The 25,242-nt window shown below is 52.2% G+C and overlaps 1 protein-coding gene across 2 annotated transcripts in view; it reads left to right on the forward strand.

Moving 5' to 3' along the window:
• PKD1 (polycystin 1, transient receptor potential channel interacting) overlaps positions 1–25,242 on the forward strand; it is a 93,727-nt gene that overhangs the window by 16,786 nt on the left and 51,699 nt on the right. For both annotated transcript variants that reach the window (XM_086473284.1, XM_086473286.1), the window contains exon 2: positions 24,248–24,319. In XM_086473284.1, coding sequence (XP_086329410.1) covers positions 24,248–24,319 — 72 coding nt within the window. The remainder of the gene's footprint in view (positions 1–24,247; positions 24,320–25,242) is intronic.

Raw genomic sequence — 25,242 nt, forward strand, 5'->3', positions numbered from 1 at the left:
GGCCAGGTATTGCTTTCGGGAGCATTGCTGCAGATGCGGAAGAGCCTTGCTAGGTCAGGAAAGGTCCTGCAGTTCTTTGCTGAGGGCTGAAGCCAGCCTCGTGGGGAGGGTCGCCTTCCTCCTTTTTACTTCTGTGGCAGCAACCTGTGGCAGCTCTTTGTCTTTGTCCTTCTGCTGTTGTGTCTTACCCTGCCACATCAGCTGCAGGTCCCCTTTATGTGAAAGAAAGCTGTATTTACACATCCCTCTTGGTGACTGAGTCAGGGAATGCAGCAGCTTGTCCCTACACCTCTTCAATCACGGATTTGCCGGTGAACTCTTAGCCCTGCTCTGCACACATCCAGCACGCTTGTTTATCACCCACCTGTTACTCTGCTGCTCTTTTTGGCTCTGTTGTCTGCTGTGACAGGCAGATGGAGGAAAAAAGAATCCAAATGAGAATGAAAAATAACCCAGGCAGTGTTAGTCATGCTGCAGAATGCGTTAGCAGTTCAACAATGGCCTTAAACACCTAGTGGGATCCAATTTAAACCCATAAAAGTGAGGAAGTCCGGACTTGGAGCCTGTTCTTCTACCTGTGTAAGCAGCCATGCATGTAGTAGCTGTGGCACAAGCAGCCTAGGAAGGCGTTGGGATTTTTTTTTACTCCATTAAAAATTGTCATTTGGTTCCAAGGATTTGATTTTATTGCTCCTCCTATTTCACACAGCAGGAAATCAAAAAAACCCCAAACACATAGGACACAGATGCAAATTTTTATTTGCTGAAATGATAGTGAATGGAGGAGCTGGGACTCCAGGTAGCTTCACAAAAATACCATAGTATTTGATGATTCTGAGTGTCATAAAAAGGCATGAAATCCACGTTCAGGCCTCTGAGACCAGGAGATCTGCCTTTGTGTGATACGCGGGAACACTAGTTGCGAGTAGAAACCCTCTTCCACATTCACAACCCAGGCCTGAGCATGGGCAAGTAATGGTTCTCCCCCTTCTCGTGCCTTGCCCTCCCCTCTCCACTTCATCTGCTGTAAACCTCGCCGTGATCCCTCTGTCTTAGGCGGCTTCCAAACCCCGCAGGAGCTGAGGAGCTGGCCTGCCTACGAAGGACCCAAAACGCCCCATGAACTTCAGAGTCAGCCCTCGCTCTCCCCAAATCTCTCCTTTCGAAGGTATGAGAAGAGTGTCAGCCCCTCGATGAGGAGCGGGGACAGAGCTTTGCAGTGCCCCGCCGCACCTCTGAGCAGCGCAGCCCTGGTGCGGGTCCCTCCGCGTGCGTGTGCACGCCGGTGCTAACTGGGAGGGCTCTGCAGTAGGAAGCGTTTGCCAGACATGGCAGGCAGCTCTCGGAGTTTTCTTGGCAGGAGGGTGTGGAAAATGTTGGAAAGGAAAAATGGAGCAAAGGCAGTCTGTAGCTCAGTCTGCCTCGAGATCAGACGTGTGCGGCGCGAGGCCGGGGAGCTCGGCATCGCACGCTCCCCGCTCCCTCCGCCTGGACGAAATCCCCTTCATTCACTGCTATACTTACAATCCCTACATGCTCCTAATTTGATTTTCTTTTGAGGGAAACAGTAGCTCTTTGATAGCTTTCCAGGGGATAAGATGGGACAGAGACTACTTATCGGGAAAAGCCTCGGGGTCCTTGCCTTCCCGAACCCACCGACGAACGCAAAGCACAGCTTCCAGCAAGCCTAAGCTGCGTTTGTGCTGAGAGACAGCGAGAGGGGTGCGATCCGCGAGGGTTGCCGCTGCTTGAATAGGCACGGCTGGGCAGCGATCCCAGCACGACCGAGCCGAATAAGGGACTGGTTTTGTCTTTTAGTGCGTGACCCAGGACCTTTTCCAACCACAGGTGCCTGGGCCGTGGTTTCCCCGTCTGCTGGGAGGCAGCGTTCCCAGCAGCTCTGCCCTCCCGGGCGCGCACAAGGTGCCCGGCGGTCTGTCAGGGCAGCACAGCCCCGAGCTGAGCGGGGGACGGCGCAGCCGTGCTGCCCTGGTGGCTGCTGCTGAAGAGAGGGAGCTCCAGCATTTGTCATTGTCCCAGAGAGATCTGTCAGCACAAAGCGGCACCTCTCCTCGGACAGATCTGCAAAGAGCAGGGCAGATGGATCAGGGGTCGGAGTCTACCGATCTTCACATCAGCAGCGTGACGGAGGATTCAGTTCTTGCTCCGTGGCATCCCTTTCCTGGTGCACTGGCGATTCTTCTTTCGTCTTAAACTCAGCTCCAAGGCTGGATTGCACCCTTACGGAGCAGTGGCTGTGTTTCAGCAGCGGATTACGTAGTCCTGTGCACAGAGCGTGCTGCAGCGAGCTGAGCTGGTAACGTCCCTTTGGATCCGAGAGGAAGAGGGGTGCTATGGAAACGTAACTTGTTATTATTATACGGGAATGAAATTTGTTATTTCGCTCTTCTGCCTCAGTTTGTGATTACACCACGGAGCAATTTTTAGCCTCGGCAAGAAAATGATTTAACATGAGACCAAAGATGCAGCTTCACTCGATGTCTACCATAAATCCTGAGAAACGATGATGCCGTCTGAGGCTCGGTGTGCCTCGAGAACTGGGCAGATTTTCTTTCTGCCAGCAGAGCTGATGTAAGGTCTGATTTATGAATGTGATCCTTCTTGACATTGCTGTGGTGTCCAAAGATTACCAAGGATGTTTACCAAAACCCTCCAGAGTCTCCGTATGGAGCCTAAGAAGGGATCAGACTGAATTTACATGTCCTGCTGTGCCCAGCCCGCTCTTGGTAGCCTTCCAGTCTCTGCGGTGCTCGAAGCGGAGGCAGCGGGTGGTGCCAGCAGGGCGCAGAGCACGCTGGTGCCTGCTTCGCCTGCCGCACGGCACAGGAGAGCGGGCTGCATGCAGTTGGCAGCCCTCTGGCCGTAGTATTTTATTGGGCTTGGCATTGTGTGGGTTCATGCTTTTCTGTCCATTTTAAACAAGGCAAATTTACTGGTGGTTTGTGTTTACCGCTAGCACCCTCTTACACAATCACCCTTGTGGGTTTTTTATCTTCAGTTTATGAAGAATAGGATGGAGTAATTTTGTATTTAATCATTAAATTGAGACATAGTCCAAGTTGCCTGAACCTGAAGCGAAGCGTCAGCCTCCCCAAAGACTCCTCAACCAGCACTGTCAGCGTTTCATTTTGACTAGCCCTGTGCCAGAGAGGGGACTCAGCTTTGGGTTTCTGTTTTACTCGGCAGAAAGTGAAACAACAACAACAACAAAATCAATCTGTTTACAGGAGAAACAAAATCTGTGAAGTGGAAGGGGTGTGACTTTTTTTTTATGATGTCTGTCTCTGCCCCGTTGGGTCTCCGATGGTTTGTTTCTCCGTTCTTGGTGTGTTTTGATGACTGTGTGATGTGTCGTGGCTGTGGGTGTTAGACAGCAGCGAACACCCGTAGTTCAGGGGAGTTGTCAGAGGGACCTGTGCCTGGGAACTCTGGAGAAAACCTGAATTGAGGAAGATTTAAGGTGACTAATGCAGAAGAGATTTCTGAGAGGAAGAATCAGCTCCTGGGGGAAAGCCCCTTTGCTGCAGCCGTTTGAAACTGGAGCGGAGGAGAGGCTGGGCGGGCTGTGCTGGGGCAGACCTTCGTCTGCCCGCGCTCTGTTCCCTGCGAGCCTTCAGCACCTCGGCCCCGTGCTGGGTCGCTTCGGTGAGGGGGGCAGGTGGGTGCTGAGTCCCTGAGCCACTGCGTCAGTCCCAGCGCATGGTTGCGTGGGGAGGAGACAATAATTTAACAGGTTTTACAGTTTGACATGCCTGTACATACTGAGCTGGGAAAGAAATATCTCGCGGCTTTGCATACGAAAAAAGTGCACAGCATAGGCTGCTGGTGGTGAGGTTCACCCCTGGGCACAGAGCCAGCACAAACACAGCCCATGAAACCACTTCAGCCTTATTCTGAGGTCTTGAGGGGGACAGGAGTGTTTTGCAGGCCTTGTTCTGGTCTTGTACGCCGGGGAAGGCTTAACCCTGACTAGCTGAACCACAGCAGGCTTCGCCTGGGACCTCTCACCAGGGCTGGGGCACACGGCGTCTCGAGCAGATGCAGACATCAGACTGTGGTCTCTGGGATGTCCCCTGCCTCTTCTTGCTAATATGATTAAGAAAATGGGGGGAAAAGCGTTGCAAAAACTGCAGGGAAGGAGTGCTTGTCAGAAAGAAAGAATAATTAAAGAAATAGGGTGTCTGTAGTAGAAAAAGAAATGCTGATTGTGAATCATCCACTGTCCGCGACTTTCAAGCTGTAAAAGGCTGAATGGTCCAGTCTGTGTATTTGTGCTGGCAGTGAGTGATCTCTGCAATAACAGCCGTACCCTGTTTAGCTTTGCTACTATTTGGAGGATCTGTGCCAGGATTTATTGGAGCCCCCCAGGCAGGCGTTTAGAAGATCTGTGAAAACTCGGGGGGACAGCAAAAACCCTTACTCCGTCTCCAGAGAAATTGACTTTGTTTAAAGAAAAAAAAAAATCCACAGGAGGATGCTGAAGTGTGGTGGGATGTTTAATACAACGGCTTTTAATGTGATCAGGAAAGGAATACCTCCCAGTAGTATTTGAGGTATTAAATCATTAGGAAGATTAGCAGGGTTGCAAGGCCTTTTTTTTTTTCCCTGGACAGTTTATTCCACATAATGGTGTTTTAAAAAAAGGATTATAGGCTTTGGTCCTGTGGGAGACAGGAACAGACACCGTAGCAATCCTCCCTTTAACAGATCATTGACGTGACCTGTAGTCTGAAGGAATGAAACGAAACTTTCTGTGATTCCCTCACAGGAAAGTCAGACCAACTGTGTCTCCATTATGTGTTTCATTTGAGGGAGAGACGCCCCTTTTCCCAAGCTGGTCAGAGAAAGGTGTCTCCAGGAACAGGCACCTCCTTGTGAGGAGAGGGATGTGGGTACAGCCAGCCTCTCGCCCCAGGCTGGGACCTCTGAGCCTCTTTCCCGTAGGCTATGGAATGGCTGCTGTGATTTCCTCCTGTTTTTTTCCCCAGGGTAGGTTGAAACCGATGCTCTAGAGATAACGTTCTTGACCTGAGACCATGTGTGACTTCTGTACATGTATGGATAACACGTGTGCCAGGACAGGGGGTGATCCCTGGCACGAAGCTCTGGAAGCTGTGAAGGATCAGGGCCTTCTGTCTTTTTCCCCAAGGAAGCATGGAAGCTCTCCCTAAGACGCACACACCTCCCGCTTTCGCAGCCGGTGGTGGCTTTTAAATGTAGCCCCAGCTTGTCCTCTGGGGCTGCAGCATGAGTCCTTCTAGGCAGCGGGTAGTAGGAAGAGTCTGCAGTTGCCGAAGGTCTCGTGGGCTGCAGTAAAGCAGCCCAGCAGCTCTGATACAGCCAGCAGAGGCGAGCCCAGGAGGGTCTTGGACCGAGCCAGAGGTCAGAAGTAAATTGTTTTCTTCGCTCTGGACAGGTGGAGGTCAGCCCGTGTCAAGGGGGAGAGTTGAGCCGAGGGGAGCGGTGTAAAAACAGGTTATCTCGAGGTCAGCTGCCTCTTTCCAGGATAAGCTGATGACTTGACCGAAGCATTCTTCCAGAGCCCTTTCCAGGGATCTGTCCTTTGATCTCCACCCCATCCCTCCACATATGTTGCATAGTGGATTTAGCAGCCATTCGTACGTAGCAGAAGCATGGACAGTTATTCCTCGCAGACAGCTAAAGTTTTGACTCCCTCCTATCTGGAGTTTAAATTTTCTGAGCAGCGGGTAGAGAGTGAGTTGTGCAAGTCCTGTTTAACCCGTGAGAGCCAAACCCTTCCTTTCTGCAGCGGCTCTTGGATGAGGGCTGGACTCTTGTCGTCCCAGCTGTGTCACTGCTAACGTGCCGGTTGTACCATCTGTTCCTTTTGGACGTTGAGGAGCTGTTGGAACACAGTGGATCCCTGGGGCGCATCTGTTGGCTTCAGGGCTGAATTTGTCCCATCGCTGCATGACAACTCTTGTCCTAAAACTCGCTGTTATTCTTGTGGTTTTGTACTTTGCCCTTCTCAGCGGGAACATTTGTTGCCTGTTCTGGTGGGCTGAGCAGCGAAAGGCCCATCTCCTCTCACGAGGGAGATATGACTAAACCCCAGAGTTTAGCTGATAGTGATGCAAAGAGTGCTAGAGCCAGGGTGGGTTCAGAGGAGGACACCGAGCAGACTCCTGTGCACAGCGGTCCGGAAAGGAACCAGAAACGTTCGTCACCGGCACCCGGGCCTGGCACACGATCTGACTTGGTGAGGACCTCCACCGCGCTGGCAGGAGTATCTGCAGACACCGAACCTGACAGCCCACTGAAGAAGCACAAAGCATGGCCAGTGACCAGAACAAACCTCCTCTGATGGCTTCTGGGTGATGGGTCTGACCCGGCTGCTGCAAAGGAGATTTCCATCTTCATGCTTTTCCTTGGAACTCCGGAGGGAAGGGTTCACAGTTCTTGTGGAGTGTGTGGTCAGCTCTCTCTGCTGAAGCCTCTGTGCTTGTCCCTAAAGCAGGATCATTAGGTGGTGGAGGGTCAGGAGAAGGACAGGAGCTCCTCAGCCCGTACGCACTCCGATCCTGGCCGTGGAGGCAGCGCTAGGGAGAGGAACAGCACTGTGTGGTTTCCATCCTAGGCGTGCAACTGGAGGTGCCCGTGTCCCCTCCTGCTAGAGCAGCCCAAGGAACCGTCAGTTCTTTCACTGCAACAGCAAAGAGTCGTTTTTCTGGAGATCTCGTGCGGGGGACAAACGGGTTATTGTTTCCCACTCCTGTTCACAAGGTCTTCTAGAGGGGGCGGCTCTGCTGCAGAGCTCGGGGCCCTGCCAAGGCCCGAGCAAGCTGCTCGTTTCCCTTTGTACCTACTTTGGGGCCTCTGGACGTCAGCATTTTTTGGAGCAGAAATATTCTGACTGCATCACAGAAGACTTTCTAATGCTGAAAGGAAGCAACCCAACCACACACATTATTAATGCCAGAAACATGCAAATACATTTTATACTGGAAGCAGCAGGTCTATATTGGGTTCTAATTGTTTTTTGTTTTCAGAAGGAAGATGCTTAAGGATCTATAGTGAACATTTTCCAAAAACATTCAGAGCAGAGCCCTCCAACCCAAACAACGACATTTGAAAAAACAGGGGGGAGCTCATATCAGTACCAGCACCGGAACATGGGGATTAAGGAAAGGCCTGTCCTTCGGTGTCTTGTAAACCGTTTCCCTTTTCTCTGTCTGTCTGTCTGTCTGTCCAGTTGCAGAGCAGACTGCCTCTGGGTTTTTACCATGCCCTGTGATTTATGGCACATAACGTCAACCAAAGCTGCTGTTTAATAAATTCCTGGAGTGTTTCTATTCCAAAAGGGATTCATGGGCCTGACTTTGAATTATGGTACCCTTGTGCTAGAGAGATGTTTACAAGGAAACAGTAGATTGTTATCTCAAGCTTCAGAAGGAACTGTGATGCACAGAGACCACCCGAGGCACAGGCCCACCTGCCACCAGAGCACCTCTGGTCAGACTGCACACCTCCATTTGGTTTAGGCTGCTTAATTAACCAGATTTTCCTTTTTTTCCCCCCCCTTAAATAGAAGAGACCTCTAGGGTTGATCCTAAGTCTCTGTTACTGCCCAGGAGACCAGAATGTGAACTACACATTTAGGCAGTTTCTCGGGAAGTTTTTTATTTAGCTGATAGACACAGCAACTCCTGCAGAACTGCTGCCGGGATTCTTTAATGAAAGACGTATTTCGGCATTTAAAACAACAGTCCCAGATTGTTTCTGTATTTGATAAAATGTATTTTGAGGAAGAAGGTTCATTTGGAGGCAAAATATCTGTTTGTCTGAATGTGTGTCTGTGTATGTCTGTATCTGTTTGTCTGTCTATCTGTCTAATTGCAAACCCAGAATATGCTCACACCCAGGACGCATGGAAGTGAGCCAGGAAAGGGCAGGAGGTGTGCTTCAGGAGCCAGCACAGGTGATATTTGTTGGTGGATACTGCGGCGACATTCAGAAGTGGAAGAGGTGCTGCAAACCTACAACCTTGGCCAGCATTTCAGAAGTCACCCCTGACGTTGCGTGCCCAGCCTGAAAGAGAGGGAGGAGATCAGGGTTTTGGGGGCTGTCATCTGCAGACCCACAGCCCTTCTTCTGGGCTCAGCATCTGATGGGACCCCTGCTGGCACACGGGTCACAGCAGCCTGCTAGCACCTGGGTCTTTCTCTGGGCCACCTGGAATCGTCCCAGTGCTGGTCCCGTGGCTCTCACTGGTCTGATGTCCCTGCCAGCGCCTCTGCTCACACATGGGCTCTCCTCACCTCCCATTTTCCCATCAGCGTTCCCTGAAACGACTCGTCCATTCCCATGTCTCTTCTGCCTTCCCAGCTCCCCACAAACGCTGCGCTGGTCGCACCGCCCCCACGTTCATGCCGCAACCCTGCGGGGAGGCTGTGGAATTTGGCACAGGCTGGGCTGAGCCCTCATCACCTGGAAGGGCTGGATCCCCTGACGCAGCGACGGACTAGGAGAGATGGAGAAGTCCTCATCAGCAAAGTTTCTGGCCACGTTCGTGGTATCTTCAGCCTGATGAATAGCAGAGCTTTGCCCTTGTTACTGCTGTGAGAATCTCCCTTGCTGAGGGCCTGCCGGCTTCTCTCCGGTTGCTGTAGTGCAGGACCTGTTTCCCTTGTGTACTCATCTCACTTCTTCTCTTCCTGCTGCTGGTACAAGCTGCCAAACGTTTTGTTTCTTCCTCCCCCGTAGATGTGTCTGCATCCACTGCTGTTTGTGTTCCTGCTTCCCTTTAGAGCCTTTTTTTTTGAACGGCAATTGCATTTTTATCATATTTGGATCCTGTGAGTTAGAGATCGCTGCGCAGTGTGGGGCGAGGGGGCAGACGCTGCACGGATAACGTCCCTGTGCTGTCCGCTGCCCCGTGGCCGTCAGGAGCAGACCAGGTTGGCTGTGACCAGTGCCCAACGGTTTAACCAGCAGACCTGTAGCTTCCCTTCCTCTGCAGGCCGTGGTGGGACGCAGCCAAGCCTCCCTCCGGCTCCTCTGGTGCTCATTTCGCTGCAGAGGGCCGTGGCAAACGCTGCTTTTCATAGACTGAGGAACACCCCTTGTGCTTGTCTCTCCTGGGGTTGTCCTTAACGCAAGAAGAAACTGGGCACCTGGAAGAAATGTGGGACTCGGGCTCGGCTGACATCTCTTGAAAGGGACCTCGTAGAAGGGAATGCCTGTCCCCGTGGCCAGCGGCAGTGTGGCAGGGGCAGAGAGCGTTGGGTCCCTCCGTCTCTCCTGCCTCTCGGTGAGGGAAGGGGAGCGGGATACTGGGATGGGGCCGGGTCGGAGCCGGGCACCGGGATGGGGATGGAGAGGAGCTGTGCTCCAGGCTGGAGCTGGACGAGCGTTACATAACGCACCGCTCCGCTCCAGAGACACGTTCAAATGATTAATTTGAGGCTCTGGCAGACGCTTCCCTGTAATAATATTTTAAACATTACTTTTCCACTGGTCCTTGCCAGCAATCGTTATTTTGCGCTGTGGAGGCTGTAAAATTTCACTTCAAGGATGGGTTTCACTCCCGTTACAAAATGTGTCTGGAATGTGCAGATGTTTCCTTCGGGGAATAGCGAGCCAATCCGCTCTAACACATCATCCCCACGGGGAGGACTCAACGTGCTAAGCAGCCCTATTCACAAAATCACAAACAAACACACACACACACACACACACACAGCGCCCCGTGGAGCTGTACCCAGGCCGGGCATGTCGCTCAAAGCCCTGTTGATGTAAAAAGCCCAACGTCTCTGCTGGAGCTGCAGAAGGCTTTGGTCTGGGCTGCTGCTGGGCTGCGGGGACGCATGTGCTGGTCGCAGAGAGGTCCTGCTCTGCAGCCCGCGGGAGCTGTGCGTGGTGTTATTGCAAAAGGCTTTTAGCAGTGCCACATATTACTGTTTTCTGGAGATGGATTGGAAGAACTATGAAAACTTTGGCTTAAGGGATGCAAAATAACGTCCTGCAGGTATCCAAGGGGTGTGCATGCCAAGGACAAAGGAGAGTTGCTGTAGATGCGCCAGAGTTAGAGAAAATGGAAAGATGGGATTTAATTGAATAATAATAAAAAAAGCTTTCATGGGGAGTGGAGAACACTGAAAGATGCATTTTATGGAACAGCCACTGGTGGACAGGAACCGCAGCAGCTGGGATTTCAAATTAAGGCTGTAACCATCCCCGAGGAGTATCTTATGGAGCTGGTCCTGTTTTTGTAGGAGGATCCAGGAGATCACTCGGTTTTTTACTTGTGTAATTTTCTCTTTCAGTATCGTCTTTACTGCACGGGATGGGAGAACAAAGCTGTTCAGGGCATCAGGTCCTTAAAGAGGATCCCTTAAAGGGGTTGTGTGTCCTCCTGGAGTCCCCCCCCCTGCTCTGCCCCACACTGGCTGCTCCCCCCAGCTCTGAGCCTTGTGCCTCCCGCATGGCTGTTCCATGTCTGCAGGTCAGGACAGCCAGTCTTTTGGGGCTGGGTGCTGTCTTTCTGCAGCTCCAGACAGTGTATCTGGATGGTCTTAACTGTGTCGAGCCGTGTCGCTTGAAACCCTGCCTCTAGCATTGTAAGAATTTTTGGGCCCGTAGCATCTCTAGGGAGAACCTCATTTGGGGTGCTAGATAGGTTTTGGTGATGGGGTCTGGCTTGATCCTGATGTCCACCTCTGTATTAACCAGTATATAGGACTACATTGTACCCTGCAGAAGAAACAGGTGGAGCCTGGAGGAGAAATGAAGGCAGTTACGGAAAATAAATACACAAGATAAAGTACTGGGAAAGAGAAAAGTTGATGGTGATGAGTATGGACTGCGAGCTTCAGCCCATCAAACACTGATAAGCGAAAGAGTGCAAGGAAGAGTCTGTGGCCAGCGAAGCTGAGAAGAATAAAGAGTTTTTCAAGTATATTGGGAATTAAAGGAATTGAATTATACTGGTCTGTTAATAGATGAACATGGTCAAATTATCAATGAAAATACAGAAAAGGCAGGACTGTTCAGTAAATATTTCTGTTTTCTGTTTGGAAAAAAGCCAGATGATGTATTTGTATCATATGAGGATGATGAAACACTTTCCACTCCAACAGTAACTGAAGAGGATGTTAAACAGCTGCTATTAATGTTAGACCTTCTTAAACTAGCAAGTTCAGATATTTTGCATCCAAGAATTTTAAAAGATCTGGCTGAAGAGCCCTATGGGCTATTAATGTTCACTTTTAGTGGGTTTTTGGGCAGTAGGGAAATTCCCAAGGACTGGATCAAAATTAATACGGTGCCAGTGTTAACAGGAGGTAAAAGGAACGGTACAAACATTTATTAGCCTGCTGTCCTGATTTTCTAGGCCAAGGAGAAACAGTGCAGTGCATAGCATGGACATTAGCTAGAAGTTGAAGGGGATCGTGTAATTAGTGGAAATCAACATGGAAAATTCACTTATGGAAAATAGATCTCATGAACCTTTGCTTTTTAAGTAAGTTTACAGATGGAGTAGATGAAGATGATGACATTGATGTAATACACATATGACTTCTGTAAGGTATTTGACTCAATGTCACATGTATTTGTTAGAAATTGGCATGAAAAAAATCGGCACAACGTATATTAAAAGGATTAAATAATGGCTTCAAAATGTAAGAGTAAGCTGGAGTCATCATGAAGAGCTGTGTTGCAGTGAAGTCTCCCAGATTGATTGCTGACTGCCTCCATAGTGTATTTGTCAACAGACTGGAGGAAAACCGAAAACCATTGGTGACACTGTACCGAGAGTGCCAAAGCAGAGCGAAGGAAACGGGGCTCGGCTTTGGCTGGAGAGTTGGTCACAGAAAGGAGCAGCGATGCTGCTGAGTGTAAGATGGTGCATAGGGGAGCGGGGAAGGCAGGCCTGCTGTGTGGGATGGGGGCCTTCTCCTGGAAGGCAGGGACTCAGCCAGGGGACGTGTGGTAGCCAAGTGTGCGGTGAAGGATGTGGCCACCAGAATGGTTAGTGCAACCCAGGGATGCCTAAGCAGGGAACTGTGGAGCAGGGAGGTTGTATTTTCTGGCGTCCTGAGGTCACGGAGATAGTGATGCCCTAAAGAATCCAACCAAAAGCCTGTCAGAAGGACTGTCTGCTGTGAGGCAGCTGGGGTTTGCTGCTCCAGCGAGAAGGTGGTGGGTGACTGCAGCCTGGGGAGTAGCTGTGGTTAAAACCAGAAAACATAATAGAAGGACCTCGCTTTAGTGGGCAAACGGAGCGAGTCCTACACCTGGGAACTCAAGTGAGGCAAATTCAGACCAGAAATAAGCCTAATTGAGTAACTCTGCAGCAGGTAACCAAAGCTGGTGGTGGCCATCCCATCCCTGTGAGTCTTCACGTGAAGATGGGAATGTTCTGGAGGAGGATGGGGAACTGCTGGCTTAGGCTTGATGCAGGGATGGATTGTGAGGAGTGCGGTGGCTGGCAGCATGTGGTTCGTTGGGCTAAATGGTCATGATAAAAATCTGCGAGTCATCCTCCTCACTCTTTGTTAGTGCAGGAAGCAGACTGCCAAAAGGGAAGGGTTCGTAGCTTTGTGTCCTGTTCCCCCCTTCCCCAAAACTGACTCACGTATTGGGTAGGTCCCAGGGCTTCAGAACATCTGGAGAGCCTGTCCCTGACTGAGGAGACCACAGAAAGCAGACAAAACATCAGGATTGCAGGGAAAACACAAACCGGATTGTGCTGCAGCCGTGGTTTGGCCAGGTCTGGGGTCCTGAACATGTTGCACTTTTCTCTTTGCTCCAGGCTCCCCTGGTTTGTGGATTTTCTGTCGCAGGCTGTGAACTCTGTGGTTGTGCTCAGCATCATTGTTTTCACAGAGCAGCACCATTTACTTTGTGCTATTTTTAAACGTATCAAGTGCTAATGTGACTGCCCCAAATCCCAGAGTTTTCTCTGTGGGGAAGAAGAAGATGAAGTAAGGGGCTCAGCATCTCTCCAGCACAGGCTGTGCTGCAAAATGTTGCTGAAAGTTATTCTCCATCGGTACCAACACACTGCCAGGGCTGGACCTGGTTGAGTCTTCCTGGTCTTTACTTGTCCTTTTCCCCACCTCGGCTGTTTTTAGTCAGCATCCCATGCTTTGAGCTGAAGGGTGTTGCTGAGAGCCTGGAAGAGGGAATCTCTTAAAAGAAAAGAAATGTTGTTGGTAAAACATATCAGAGATTAAAATCAGTTGACAGACAGGGCTAAAACACACACAAAAATGTTTTTCTTAAGCAACCACCCAGGAACTTGGAAGACTTGCTCGTCTGTTAGAGATTGCTGTTAGCTAAAGGTCAAACAAATTTGTGCTGTCAGCTGCGAAAGGGAAAGCGTTTGAGGGAGCGTTATCGCCCGTGGGAAGTGACTGTCGAGATCTGGCTGCAGGGCCAGCGTTGCCAGGGGTGGGTGGAAAGCTGGGTCCGTTTCGGCACCGAGGCGGGTGCCGGCGGGTCCGTGCCAGAGCCCGCTCAGCCGGGCTGGTGGCACCCCGGGTCGTCTCTGCTCCGCGTGCCCTGCGGGAGCTACGGGCTGGGGGATTTTGGAGCAGGACGTGGCGGGCTGGAGCTCGAACTTTGCGAATGACTGAGGAGGAAATGGCCTCAGAATCTTTCCATTGGGTCCGCTCGTCTTTGCGCTGCTCCGACAGCAGAAGGTGCAGAGCGGGGAGCGCGCCGTGCTCACCCCGGGCTGCCCCCACCCCCAGAGGGGTGAAGGGACACGGTGACGCCGTCCCGCAGCCACCTTGCAGCGTTTGGCCGTGAGACTGTCCCCATCTCAGGTCCCGCTGGCTTGGCTCCAGGGTGCGCTCTCCATGTCCGCTTTACCTGCCTTTGGCTGACGTTACTCCTAAATCCTCAGTCCTTCGTGAGCCCCCGTCAAGGCTGTTTTGCCGCCTCGTGGCTTTGTTTTCCTCTGGTTTGTGTGCCGCCGGTGCTGTGCGGCGCCTGACGGCGTCCCGACTGTGCTCCCAGTGTGAGAAATGAGAGAAGTATTTCCCAACTGTTTGAAGAAATGACTTTTGATCTGACAGTGCCTTATCAGTCTCATTCTCTCTCATCTGGTTTGCCCTCTGAATTCAGCAAGGAAGGGGCATTAAGTTTTTTTACAGCTCTCCCCAGAGCATTTCAGATGATCCCGGGTTCAGGCGGTCCCGGGTTCCCGGCTCTCGTGCTGTATTGATGCCCAAGTTGTTCCACTGTTCTTTTTGGGATACAAAACACAGATGCCCCAGAAGGTTTCCAAGGAACAGGCCATGCAAATATTTTTTCATACTGTGTCAGTGTTTGCAAAGTGGACGTGTGCGTTGGAGAAGACTCTCCTGGAGTTCTCTGCGTCTCTTGGCTCCGGCCCCTGTGTCAGCTCAGCGACGTATCGCTGCTGTTGCTTCAGCAGCATCCAGAGCCTCCTGCATCCTGTGAACCTTGCCTGTGGCTCTCGTTTGTTGGGTATTGCAGAACTTACAGTGCTGGGGGAAAAATAGCATTGTGTTTTTATTATTTCTCACAGAGAAATGATATCCCTAGAGGATAGCTGTCCAAGCAAAGGCCTCACATTAAAATAAATATAAATAGAATAATAAAAAAGCAGGACCTGAAGATTGTCTACTCCATCCCCTGTCCTGGTAGTGAATTAACGTCAACAATACCTAAACATTTATTGAGAACTCTTTGCTCTCTGTGAGGAGGATTAAGCACTTAGTAGCTCAGCTGTGTAATTCCTAAATTACAACTTACAGAGGGCTCACTTTTCATGGTGACATAAAATATCACTGGGCTCTGAACATGCTGACTTGGAAACACTCTGGGTTTTCAAGAGACCAGAGCTGGGCATTGAAAGAGCTGTGTGTTGGCATGCAGTGCTGCAGGACGTGGGGGCTCCCTGGACGGATGCTTTTTTGGGGAAGAAGTGGGTATCTGCATGGAAAGCGGTTGGATTTGGGCTGCAGGCGTCTAATATGGTCTGCCTGAGCTCTGCCATGCGTGCTGGGAAGACACTTGGTTTCAGTGCATCTTTGGTTTCTTTGCAAACTTTCCATGAAATAAATGTATATTTGCAGGGCTGACATTTAGCTGGGTGAAGCTGCAGACAGCTTGTTTACGTGCAGCACTAATTACGGACATCAACTTTTATTTAAATATTTGGGTTGCTGCTTTCCCAAGCTGAAGGTCTTCCCTGTCCTCATCTTTTAGTGGGATGTTGCAGAGGCAGAGCAGGGCTGGGCGATGCCTGATGTTTCAAGGCTTATTTTATGCCACGTGAAGTCACCTCTTGGCAGCGGAGGGGACGACCGTGTCCGGCGCCAGCTCTGGCTCCTGGTTGCTTGGGTGGCTCGGAAGGTGGACCTGGCTTGAAAAGCCTCTCTCATGTAGGTGACCGTCCCTGTAGGCAGCTCCTCATCCCACCAGAGCGCCTTGCAGAAGCTCTTGCTAACCTCCACGAGCCCAGGAGGCCCCTGGTGACTCCCCAGTGCCCCCAGTGCCTTTGGCTCCATTGTTCGATGTTGGGAAGGAGGAGATGAAGTCAGTGGCAGTCTAAGAATAGCTTGTAAAATGAGCCGTGTGCTGCGGGTCCCTGCGCAGACAGCAGCACTCCGGTTCCTGGGAGCCTCCTGTGTGAAAAAGCCCCCACCCAGCCCTCCTGGCCGGGGAGGAGAGGGGCAGAGCGCGTGATGCCATTGCCTACGAGCCAGCCCTGCCAGAACATGACGTCGCTCCATGAGGTAACACGTCCCCTTTGTTCGAGTGCCTTCATCCCTGGTTCGACTTCATAACCATATTTGGGAAAGTCTGCGGAAAGCTGCTGGCTGCGGGGAGCCGAGGAGCCGCTCTTGGAGTCCCAGCTGCGCTGCAGACAGCTCCCACCTGGAGAGTCGGGATGCCCTGGCCGTGATAGGGATGCCCCTGGCACCCTGCCACGTTGGGGGAGCGCTAGCCATGGTGGGGACGTCCTGGCTGTGGTGGGGATGCTCTGGCTATGGTGGGGATGCTCTGGCTATGGTGGAGATACCCTGGCTGTGGTGGAGACGCGCTGGCTGTGATGGGGATGCTCTGGCTGCTGTGGGGACACCCTGGCCTTTGTGGGGATGCCCTGGCTGGGGTGGGGATGCTCCGGCTGTGGTGGTGATGCCCTGGCCATTGTGGGGATGCTCTGGCTGTGGTGGGGATGCTCCGGTTGTGGTGGTGATGCCCTGGCCATTGTGGGGATGCTCTGGCTGTGGTGGAGACGCCCTGGCCATGGTGGGGATGCTCTGGCTATGGTGAGGATGCTCTGGCTGTGGTAGCGATGCCCTGGCCACAGTGGGGACACTCTGGCCATCGTGGGGATGCCCTGGCCATGGAGGTGTGTACAGCCTCACCTCCTCTGTCTGCACTGGGGATGGGGCACGGGCACGGGAGCAGAGGGAGCGTGGGTGAGCAGCGGCTGGGTAGGGACTGGGGTGTCCCTTGGGGTGTCCCGAGCTCTCAGCTCCTGCAGGGCTCAGTCTTTCCCATGCTTGAAGCACAGGCTCTCACAGCCCCTGTTGCTCAGCTGCCAGCTGGGCCCCAACCCAGCAAGACGAGGATTTACTCCACACATCTGAGGGTCACGTTGTGCTGGTGCTGTGGGAGAGGCTTGCGGCAGGGCGAGGCAAGGCAGTGAGATGGGGAAGGAGCGTTGCTTCACTCTCAGGGGGGAACCCGCAGTGATGGAGTGACCTGCTCGTGGTCCTGCAGCCAGTCTGCTGCGGAGCTGGGAGTTACATCTGGGTCTGCTTCGTGTCAAACCCAGCCATCTCCTGGCACAGTTGCCTTGCAAGGGCATATGTGAGAGCGCTTTGCAGTTCTCCCAGGAGAGCACAAAGTGTACAGAACATTGCAAAAATGCTTGTCTCCTTGCCTTCCATTTTCATATCAACAATTACAATTTTGCTGTGGGAAGAAAAACATTTTGTTTTTAGATGAATATTTGTGAAAAAGTCTTTGGGGGCAGCTTCCTTAGAGAGAGCTAAGACTTGAGCCAGCATTTAGACTCATAAATTCAAAATGAACAAATAAATTGTCATCGTGCTGTGACAGCCTCAGGGAGTCAAGGGTGCTCGCTGCCATCTGCCAGTCCCAGCGTGCAGCTCTCTGCTCGGGACTCGCTCTCAGCAGCTCCCAGTGCCGAGCCTTTCCCTGGACAGCCCTCTCTCTCAGGTGTTTGCTCCCTAACAGCCTTGCTGTCCTTTGGAAGCTGATCTCTGCAGTGGAGTTCCCAGGCACACGGATAAAACGCAGCCTCTGCTGGGGTGGGATGCATCAGGTCACGGTGATCCGCTGCTACACGGCTTTGGGAAAGAAAGGGGTGAAACCCACCAGCGAAAGGCCCCTCTTCGTGGTCGGCTGCAGCTCTCGGAGGTGATGTGCGGTGGAGCTGGAATTCCTTTGCCTTGGAAAATCCCTCCTCCAGTGTGATTGAAACCAGTAGCTGGTGACGAAGATCTCCGTATGCTGTTGCCCTCCTGTCTGTGCTGGAAGACTGAGAACTCATCGCGCAGGAGAGCTGTGGAGACTGCTCCTCCCGGCCTGCCAGCTGGGGGGTCCCTGCACCTAGTGCAGGACAACAGCATTGCTTCCCACACCCAGCACACAGAAAAATCTGTGTTTTTTTTCAGATTTCCGTAGCCACTGTGGCAAGAATCTCTATTCCCCCCTCTGCACGCGAGCGCCGTTACTTCTACTGTGCTTCCTCGGAGAGGTGCAAGCCAAAAGACGAAGCAAAAAAGGAATCAGATCAGCAAAAACCTATAATTTTTCCTGGCTCAAGCATGCAAAAACACATAGGGTTTTTCCTCCTCTTTTCTGGAAAGTCTGTTATGTACCTCAGGCAGTATCAGCGCAGCCCTGCTGCGTGGGGCACCGTGCTGCCTTTTATTCCTGGAGGCTGGAGAAGTGTTTGCCAAGGTAACACGTGAGCCAGCGTTCAGTCTGTGCAGGCGACCCCTTGGGCAGTTTGCTGCTCCATCAGCTGACGGAGGGCTCTGGAAGCAGTGGGCTTCGTCGTGACTCACAAGCCACCTCGCATGTCCCTCTGTCACTTGTCCTCTCTGGTTGCAAGGTGTGGAACAGTGCAGCCTGGTTTTTGGTGGGGGTGAGAAGCGGGAGCGTTGCTGGGCGTTGTGCAGAGCATTGCTGGGCAGCTGCTGCTGCCTGCGGTGGCCTCTGTGCCTCGCTTTGCTGCTCACTTCGGCTGTTGCCTCTCCTCCGTGGTTGCTGCAAGGCTTTAGCCACGAGAACTGCCAGGGACTGAGCACCTTCGTATCCTGAAGGTGAATTTTGGTGGCTATTTTGGCAAAGTGTGTGGAGCTGGGATCACGAAGGGGGAACTCTTTCCACTGGAAGGTGTGCTTGGGAAAGCGGACTGAGGCAATCTGGGAGAGGCTCTGGAGTCAGGAGTAAGGTAGAGAAGATAATAAGAACAATTATTCAGTGTTCACAGTGCAGAAAATTCGGCAGTATCCAATGAAGCGATGCCTCTAGCAGGTTTCAGCAAACCAGAGAAAGTACTTCTGTTTTAAAGCCCATGGGTTATGGAGCCTGTGGCTGTAGGCTCTTGTGGAGCCCGGGCTAGCTTGGGAATGGGAAGGTGGCCTCGTGGAAGGTCAGTCTGTTGGTGGCTGTTAAATACGACAGTCCAACGCAGTCTCTGGCTCTGAAGGTCATCTCATCTGTTGCTGGCTGCCAGGAGCTGGGAGGTACGTTGGGGAAGGATTGCTTGTACATCTCCCTGAACACCGTTGGAGATGGGGTCTGGGGCAGGATGGACCCGTGATGCCAGGGGCAGAGTTATTCCCTGCAGCCACTCCTACTGTTAAAACAGAGTGTCTGGGCCAAAATGGGGCCCAGCCCTGTCCCTAGGGACTCTTCCTTGGTTCATGCAAACATGAGGCAAACTCCACTTTGGGGGGGTCTGTCCTGGATTAAGGAAGACTGATTGATTGGGGGAGGCTAGTGGGGAGAGCCCAGCCTGGCTGATCCACAGGGAGGAGGTGCTTTTCCCTAAAGGACAGGGTCTCTCTTGCAGATGCTCCGTGTGCTCACCCTGTGTGTCCTGTTGGGCCAACCTGGCTCAGGAAGATGGGCCAGGAGATAGAAAAGTTTCTCCCTTGCCTGCAGGCTGCACCCGGCAGCCTCGAGGGCAGATGCTTTATCCCTCCTGCGCTGTTGCAGGCCCCTTAGTGGCCACTGTGGAGGCTCCTGTGTAGCTCTGGATGGAACGATGACTGTAGCCAAGCTGCTGTCTTTCCCTAGCACCTCTGGAGCTTCACTGACCCACAGAAATCTTAAGTTTTTATGGTGGCTTACAGACCTGGAGCTTCTTTTCTACTGAACCGCTGCGACTCTCCCCCAGCCTGCACGCAGGCTCCTCTCCGCACAGACGCTTCTCTCCGTCTGTGGATGCTTTTCCCATTACTGTTCTGGCTGGGCTCCATGCACCAAAAGGGCTGGGGAAGGCACAAGCCAGCACTGCCCCCCCCCCTTCCCTTCCCTCCCTTTTTTTGTGAAATGAAGGCAGAGCGGGCCCACAAATGACATAATGAGAGCATGACATCAGGCTTGGCAGGCGGAGGCGTGCTATACTCTGCCTAACATTATATGTTCTATGGAATTAAGAAGAAAACAGCAGTGCACCAAAAAAAGCCTGTCCACCACAGCGCTGCAGAAATAACCCCCCCGGCTGCCCCAGGCTTGCAGCTGCGGGGCCGTGGAGCTTGTCTGAGCATCACGAAGGGACAAAGCGGGTGGCGCCAAGCCCTGCTGCTCGCTCCCATCAGCGGCTGCTGGAGGGCAGCAGCTACCTCAGAGCACGCCAGCGCTCGATGCTTTTTACCCCCAGAAGTTACCCAGCCCCATCTGCAGGAGATGTGGCTGGTGACGTGTGTGGTGACTGATCCCTCCGCACACTCCCGGTGAGATGGGCTGCTGTTCGCCCTGCGGTACGCAGAGCTCTGGGGAGGTTCAGTGGCGCATCCAGCATCGCACGGGGAGTTGGTAGCAGAGCCGGGAGGGAGCCGAAGGCTCCCAAGGCTCGGGTTGAAGTCCTCCGTTATCCAGAGCTTCACCTTCTCCACACAAATGTTCCCTTCTCCAGAGCTTCACCTTCTCCACGCAACCAGCTCCACTTCCAGAAGTATTTTTAAACCTTCCTTTGCTAGGCATGTGAGTTAGATGTGTCTGTGTTTGCTGGGGCATTTAGGGGGCTGCAAGGGGAGCTCTCTGTAAGGCGTCTTTTGCACAGTTCTTGGTCTGTACCGTAGCCATCGGTCGGTTTTGGTGCCCTTCGTCCCACAGAGTGGGCCAGCCCTCCCAGCCTCTTCTGGCGTTACATGGTTCCATTTTACAGGTGTGGAAACTGAGGCAGGGTCAAGAAGTTGTGACCTGCCCGTAGCTGCCCTCTTCCCAGGCAGCACAGCGTGTTCTTATGTCCCCCGTGGCACGGTAAACTGAATTTTTCTTTCTTACGGAGAGGGCGACAGCCCGCGTGTGCAGCGCGTTTCAATGGAGAGCCTTGTTTTCTGCTGGCTTCAGCTCTGCTTTGAACCTGCTGCGAATTTCCTCCAGCCTGGCAGCGGGCTGGGAAAACACAGTCGTGGCAGTTTGTGGCACTGAGAGGCTGAGCTCTGTCCCACAGCCTTTGCGTTGGGTTTTATTGCTCAGTATTTCCTGATTGTTATTTTTTTTCCTGCAACCTGGCTTGGTTCGCAGCCGTCTTTCCCATGCCAGGAAGGCATAATAGGATTTTCCATACAAGTTGGAGAGGGACCAGTGGGAGAAGGCAAGCAGGCGGCTGGGAGCCCAGCTCACTGGCTTGTGGCTGGAGGTGGCAGGCGCTGGCATCCGCCACCTTTCCTCGCTTCTCCAAGCTGTCCTGTCAACAGGAGCTCTGCTTCCCTTGCAGGCGCTACCCAGGAGGTCTGGGGAGGCTGAAAGCTGGGAGGTTTTATTCCGGTTCCTCATCAGATGGTGAAGGCAAGGGTAGAGAACAGTAAGGGAATTGGGCTGTGGTTTGTAGGTAACGGTGGGTTGCCATCTAGTGCCTGGTCTGGATGGATGGAGGACAGCAGCGTCTGCAGGTCCTGGGTGGGAGCTCAGGCTGTGGCCAGTGGAGGGTGGGAGCCAAGGGCTTGGGGTCTCTTGCAAAGCACACGAGTTGTCGTTAAGTGCCAAAGTGTCAGGGCATTGACAGAGCTTGGGTTAATTACAGCCTCCAAGGGTTCAGAGCATCTCGCAGCCTCTGCAGCAGCCCTGCCTGGGAAATGAGCCCCAGCTTTCTCCTTTGAAGCCCACTGGTGGAGCTGGGCTGTGGGTCAGTGTTGGCTTTGGGTGACAGTAGTGGGTGCCGCATAGATGGGTGAGCTCAGGGGGTGATATCCGGCAGCGTCAGCTTGGGGATGGTGCGTGTGGAATGACGGCCAAGTCATACCCTCAGGAGAAGAGGAAAAAGGCACAGGAGCCCTCCCCAGCCCTTCCACCGGGACGCTGTGGAGGCTCACTGGGGCACCACAGCGCTGATACCCCGGAGACCCACGTCTGCGCGGCCTGACACCCTCAGAAGCTGTCCCGGCCGTGCGAAGCAGCGCAGTCCCTTGAGCAAACCGGAGGGTTGAGGGTTGTCACTGAGTAGTTTGTGGGGGTCAGCTCCTCCTGGCCCTTCCCGAGCAAAACCCGCTGGCCACAGCCACAGCACCAGGCGTCCTGCACCCCTTGAGTCCCCGCAGGATCACTTCTCTTCACCAGGAGCTCCTTCCCCCGTGCCTGCGGCTCAGGAGGCAGTGACATCTAGTGTCAGTCCAACACGCTGTGCAAAAGCAGCACCGAGTGGGGAATTACTGCCTGCATTTCCATTTTACCTGTTTGCAGAGGCTGGAGAGGAGGAGCTCTACCACTGAGCATCTTCCTGCAGCAGGTGCCAGGTCACAGTCATCCCTCGTCCTGCTCCTGGGTGGTTCTGGGGCTGACTGACCCCTGGGAGTCGAGGATCCGGGGTGTTAGCCTTCGCTTACTTGGAGTTTAAAAGCTTTCTCTCAGATGAAATGGAAATAATGGTGAGGGATTTTCGTAAGGGGCTGGGGAAGGCTCAGGACCAACCCGTCCGCGCCTGGCACTGTGGCAGAGGGGTGATGGAGGTGAGCAGACCTCCCCTGCTGTTCACCTCCTACTTGGGAAGTAGCAAGACGGGAGGGATGGAGAGAAAGCTGCAGGGAGCTGCAGAGAAGGCAGCTGGCCTTGGGGCTGGGTGTCCCAGTACCCTGCCTGGCTCAGGCGCCCGCTTGCCCGCTTGTGCCAGCCGTGATGGTGGGAGCTTCCCCCTGCCCTGCACGCTCTCTTCTCCGCGCAGCAAAGCAGCACTTTCGAAGAGGCTCTTTGAAAAGATTTTGTAGCAGCAGAGTGGTTTGTTTTGGAGGGCTCTCTCGTCTGGGCAAGGAGGAAGAAGGCATCAGAGCTGAAACACCATTTCCTGCTGCCTTGGGCTTGAGGTGCTGCCTGAAAACTAAGTGGGTGATTTCCAGGTATTTCAAAGGAGAAAAGAAATAGTCATACTGGTCTCCCTGTAAGGTAACTGGTTGGTGGTCTGGTCCTTTCCAAAACTGATGAAGTAGTGCAAGAAGGTGCAGAGGCAGAGGCGTAAAGTTTACCAAAAATGCTCAGGGAGAAGTGGAACAGGAGCCTCCCTGAGGAAGGATCTGACCCGGCTGGCAGCAGGCGGGATTCCAGTCCAAGCTGTCTTCTGTGTTGTCTTGCAAGTGGGAGCTGGGAATGGGTTTGGAGGTGGCTTTCCTGTCCCCTGTGCAGAACGCAACTCCCATGTGGTCTGTGTCACTTCAGCGAAGGGTGCTCTGTATTCTTTAACTGTTGTCCCGAGACAACAGAACACTGGCTTGATGGGCTATTTTCGCTAGCATCCTTTTTTTTAAGTGTATTTGTTGAGCACATTTCTTGGACGTCTTTATTGGTGTTGCTGGTCAACTCTTCTGAATCCACTCTTGGCTTGGCAAAGAACTCCTGGACAGCAAAATCAGGGAAAATAAACCTTTTAAAGAGACATCCATCTCTGTTACTTATCCCCAGAGTTTCCTGGAATCATACGTGATTTTCCTGCCAGTTTGGCAGAATTCTTTTGATTCAGATAATTTAAGCTTAAATGTCAGCTCAAACCAAGCATTAATTGATTAGGGGATAAAAAGAAGAGGTGAGACAGCAAGGGGAAATTACAGGGGGTGCTCGTAGGAAAAAAGGCGAGAAGGGAGGTGGGCAGGAGAACGTCTCTGTTGACACGGCACGGCTGCGGCTGCGGTGAATCCAGCCCCGTCCACCTCCCTGGAGCTCTGCCAGAAATCCTTGAAGGATAATAACCATTGCATGGGCTCGGAATAAGTGTTTTGATGCTGCTAAAAGAAGGTTTTGGCCAAAGGAGATTAATCTGAAACCAAAGAGTGAAGTTTGTTGGGAACAAGTGGAGACCAATCAGCAAAACTCGCTTCTTAGCTGAGTGATACTTTAAAATTGAAAACGAGGACGTGGGGCAAAAAGAGAGAGCTGGACTGGAGGGCAGGAACGATTTGGCTTTGGGCGAGTTGAAGGCTCTCGGTGTTATGGGAGTGATTAGGGATTCTTTAAAACAGTGATCCTTTTATAAGGACCATCTAACCTGATTTTAAACGGAAAATATTTTTTGTAACTTCTTCTTTCCTTTTAAGCTTTTCCAAAGAGAGACCAAGAGATCTTTAAAACGTACAAGTTGCACACATCAATTGTGTAATTAATGATCGGTTCTTTGGCACTAGAAGGGGGCTTGGAAGTTCGTCATAAATTTTTCTCTAAGTTAATTACTACTTTAAATTATTTCTTAATTACTTCTTTGAACATAAATTAGACTTGAATTTTTTTTTAAAAGGATACATCAAATTTAGTCACACCTTTGTCATGCCTGTCATTACTCTAGATGGTATGCGTATGCTGATAGTCCTAATCTCGATCTACACATTCTACAAAGCTTTGAGCAGCGAGCGCTTTGTAGCTGGGAAAGGTGTTTTCTTCGGCTGTGGGAAACTTTAACTCTGCTTTAACACACCAAAACCTTCGCTGTGGAGTCTGGATGGAGTTTGGAGAGAGGCTCTTCTAAGGTCTAGTAACAGAGGAATGACAAAATGAAGTTGAATGAAAGCTGAAAACCTGTGTTCTCTTTCTCTAGGGATCTTTCCAATAACAAGATCAGTGGTTTAGATGTTCAGATGTTCGAAAGCCTGGCTTCTCTGGCAAAACTGTAAGTACACGCTGCGCCCTTCCAGTCCCTCAGCTCACCGTGCGCGTTGGAGCTGGTACCTGGAACCCAAGTTTCACAAGTTAGCCTTGTTCTTGCTTGGCCTCATCTGCCAGGCCCCAGACAGATGTGTCCATGGCCTCCTTCCTCAAGGTGTTTAGCTGCACAGACGGTGATTCGCTTATTGGCATTCAGAGATGGGCAGGGTTTGACCCGCTGTGCGGCTAGATGGAGAGGAGATCGAGGCAGGAGAATGAGATTCGTCGCAAGGTGCCCGTTAGGATATGGATATGATACATGGAAAATGATGATAAAGCTGTGGTGTCCAAATCCCACTTGTCTTCAGCGGGAATTGGGTACTGAGTCTCAGAGTCCTTCGAAGAGCCTGGCGCTGGTGGAGGAAGGGGCCGATGTCCCACTGCTCCCCACAGCTTGAGCTCTCCCCTTTCACTAAAACTGCCCAGACTCTGTGTGGGCCAGGAGAAGGGGAGATCTTTGACCATTGGCAAACTCACTGGTTCAGCTGCTGATCAGATGAGTTTGCACTGTTGCTTGCTGATGGTTCATAGAGAAGATTAACTGTCTTTTAAAGAAAAATTTGGATTGTCAGGTCATAAAAGGCACCAATACAGCCAGCGCCAAAACCTGCTTTGGTTGTTCCAGCAGAGTAGCTGGTAGCCTGGGCAGCCTGCCCTCTGTACACCTCAAAAGTCTCCTAAAAGGAGGACTTATGGAAAGTCTTGGAGCACTGGAACTGGATTTGAGCATGGAAACAGGCTCCCTGGAGCGGTTGTGGAGTCTCCATCCTTGGAGATACCCAGAAGCAGTCTGGATGTGATCTTGGGCAGCCTGCTCTAGGTGACCCTGCTTGAACAGGGGGCTTGGACCAGATGGCTTACAGAGGTCCCTTCCACCTCAACCACGCT

Source organism: Leptosomus discolor, chromosome 14, assembly GCF_034619465.1.
Source record: "Leptosomus discolor isolate bLepDis1 chromosome 14, bLepDis1.hap2, whole genome shotgun sequence".
Classification (NCBI taxonomy): domain Eukaryota; kingdom Metazoa; phylum Chordata; class Aves; order Leptosomiformes; family Leptosomidae; genus Leptosomus; species Leptosomus discolor.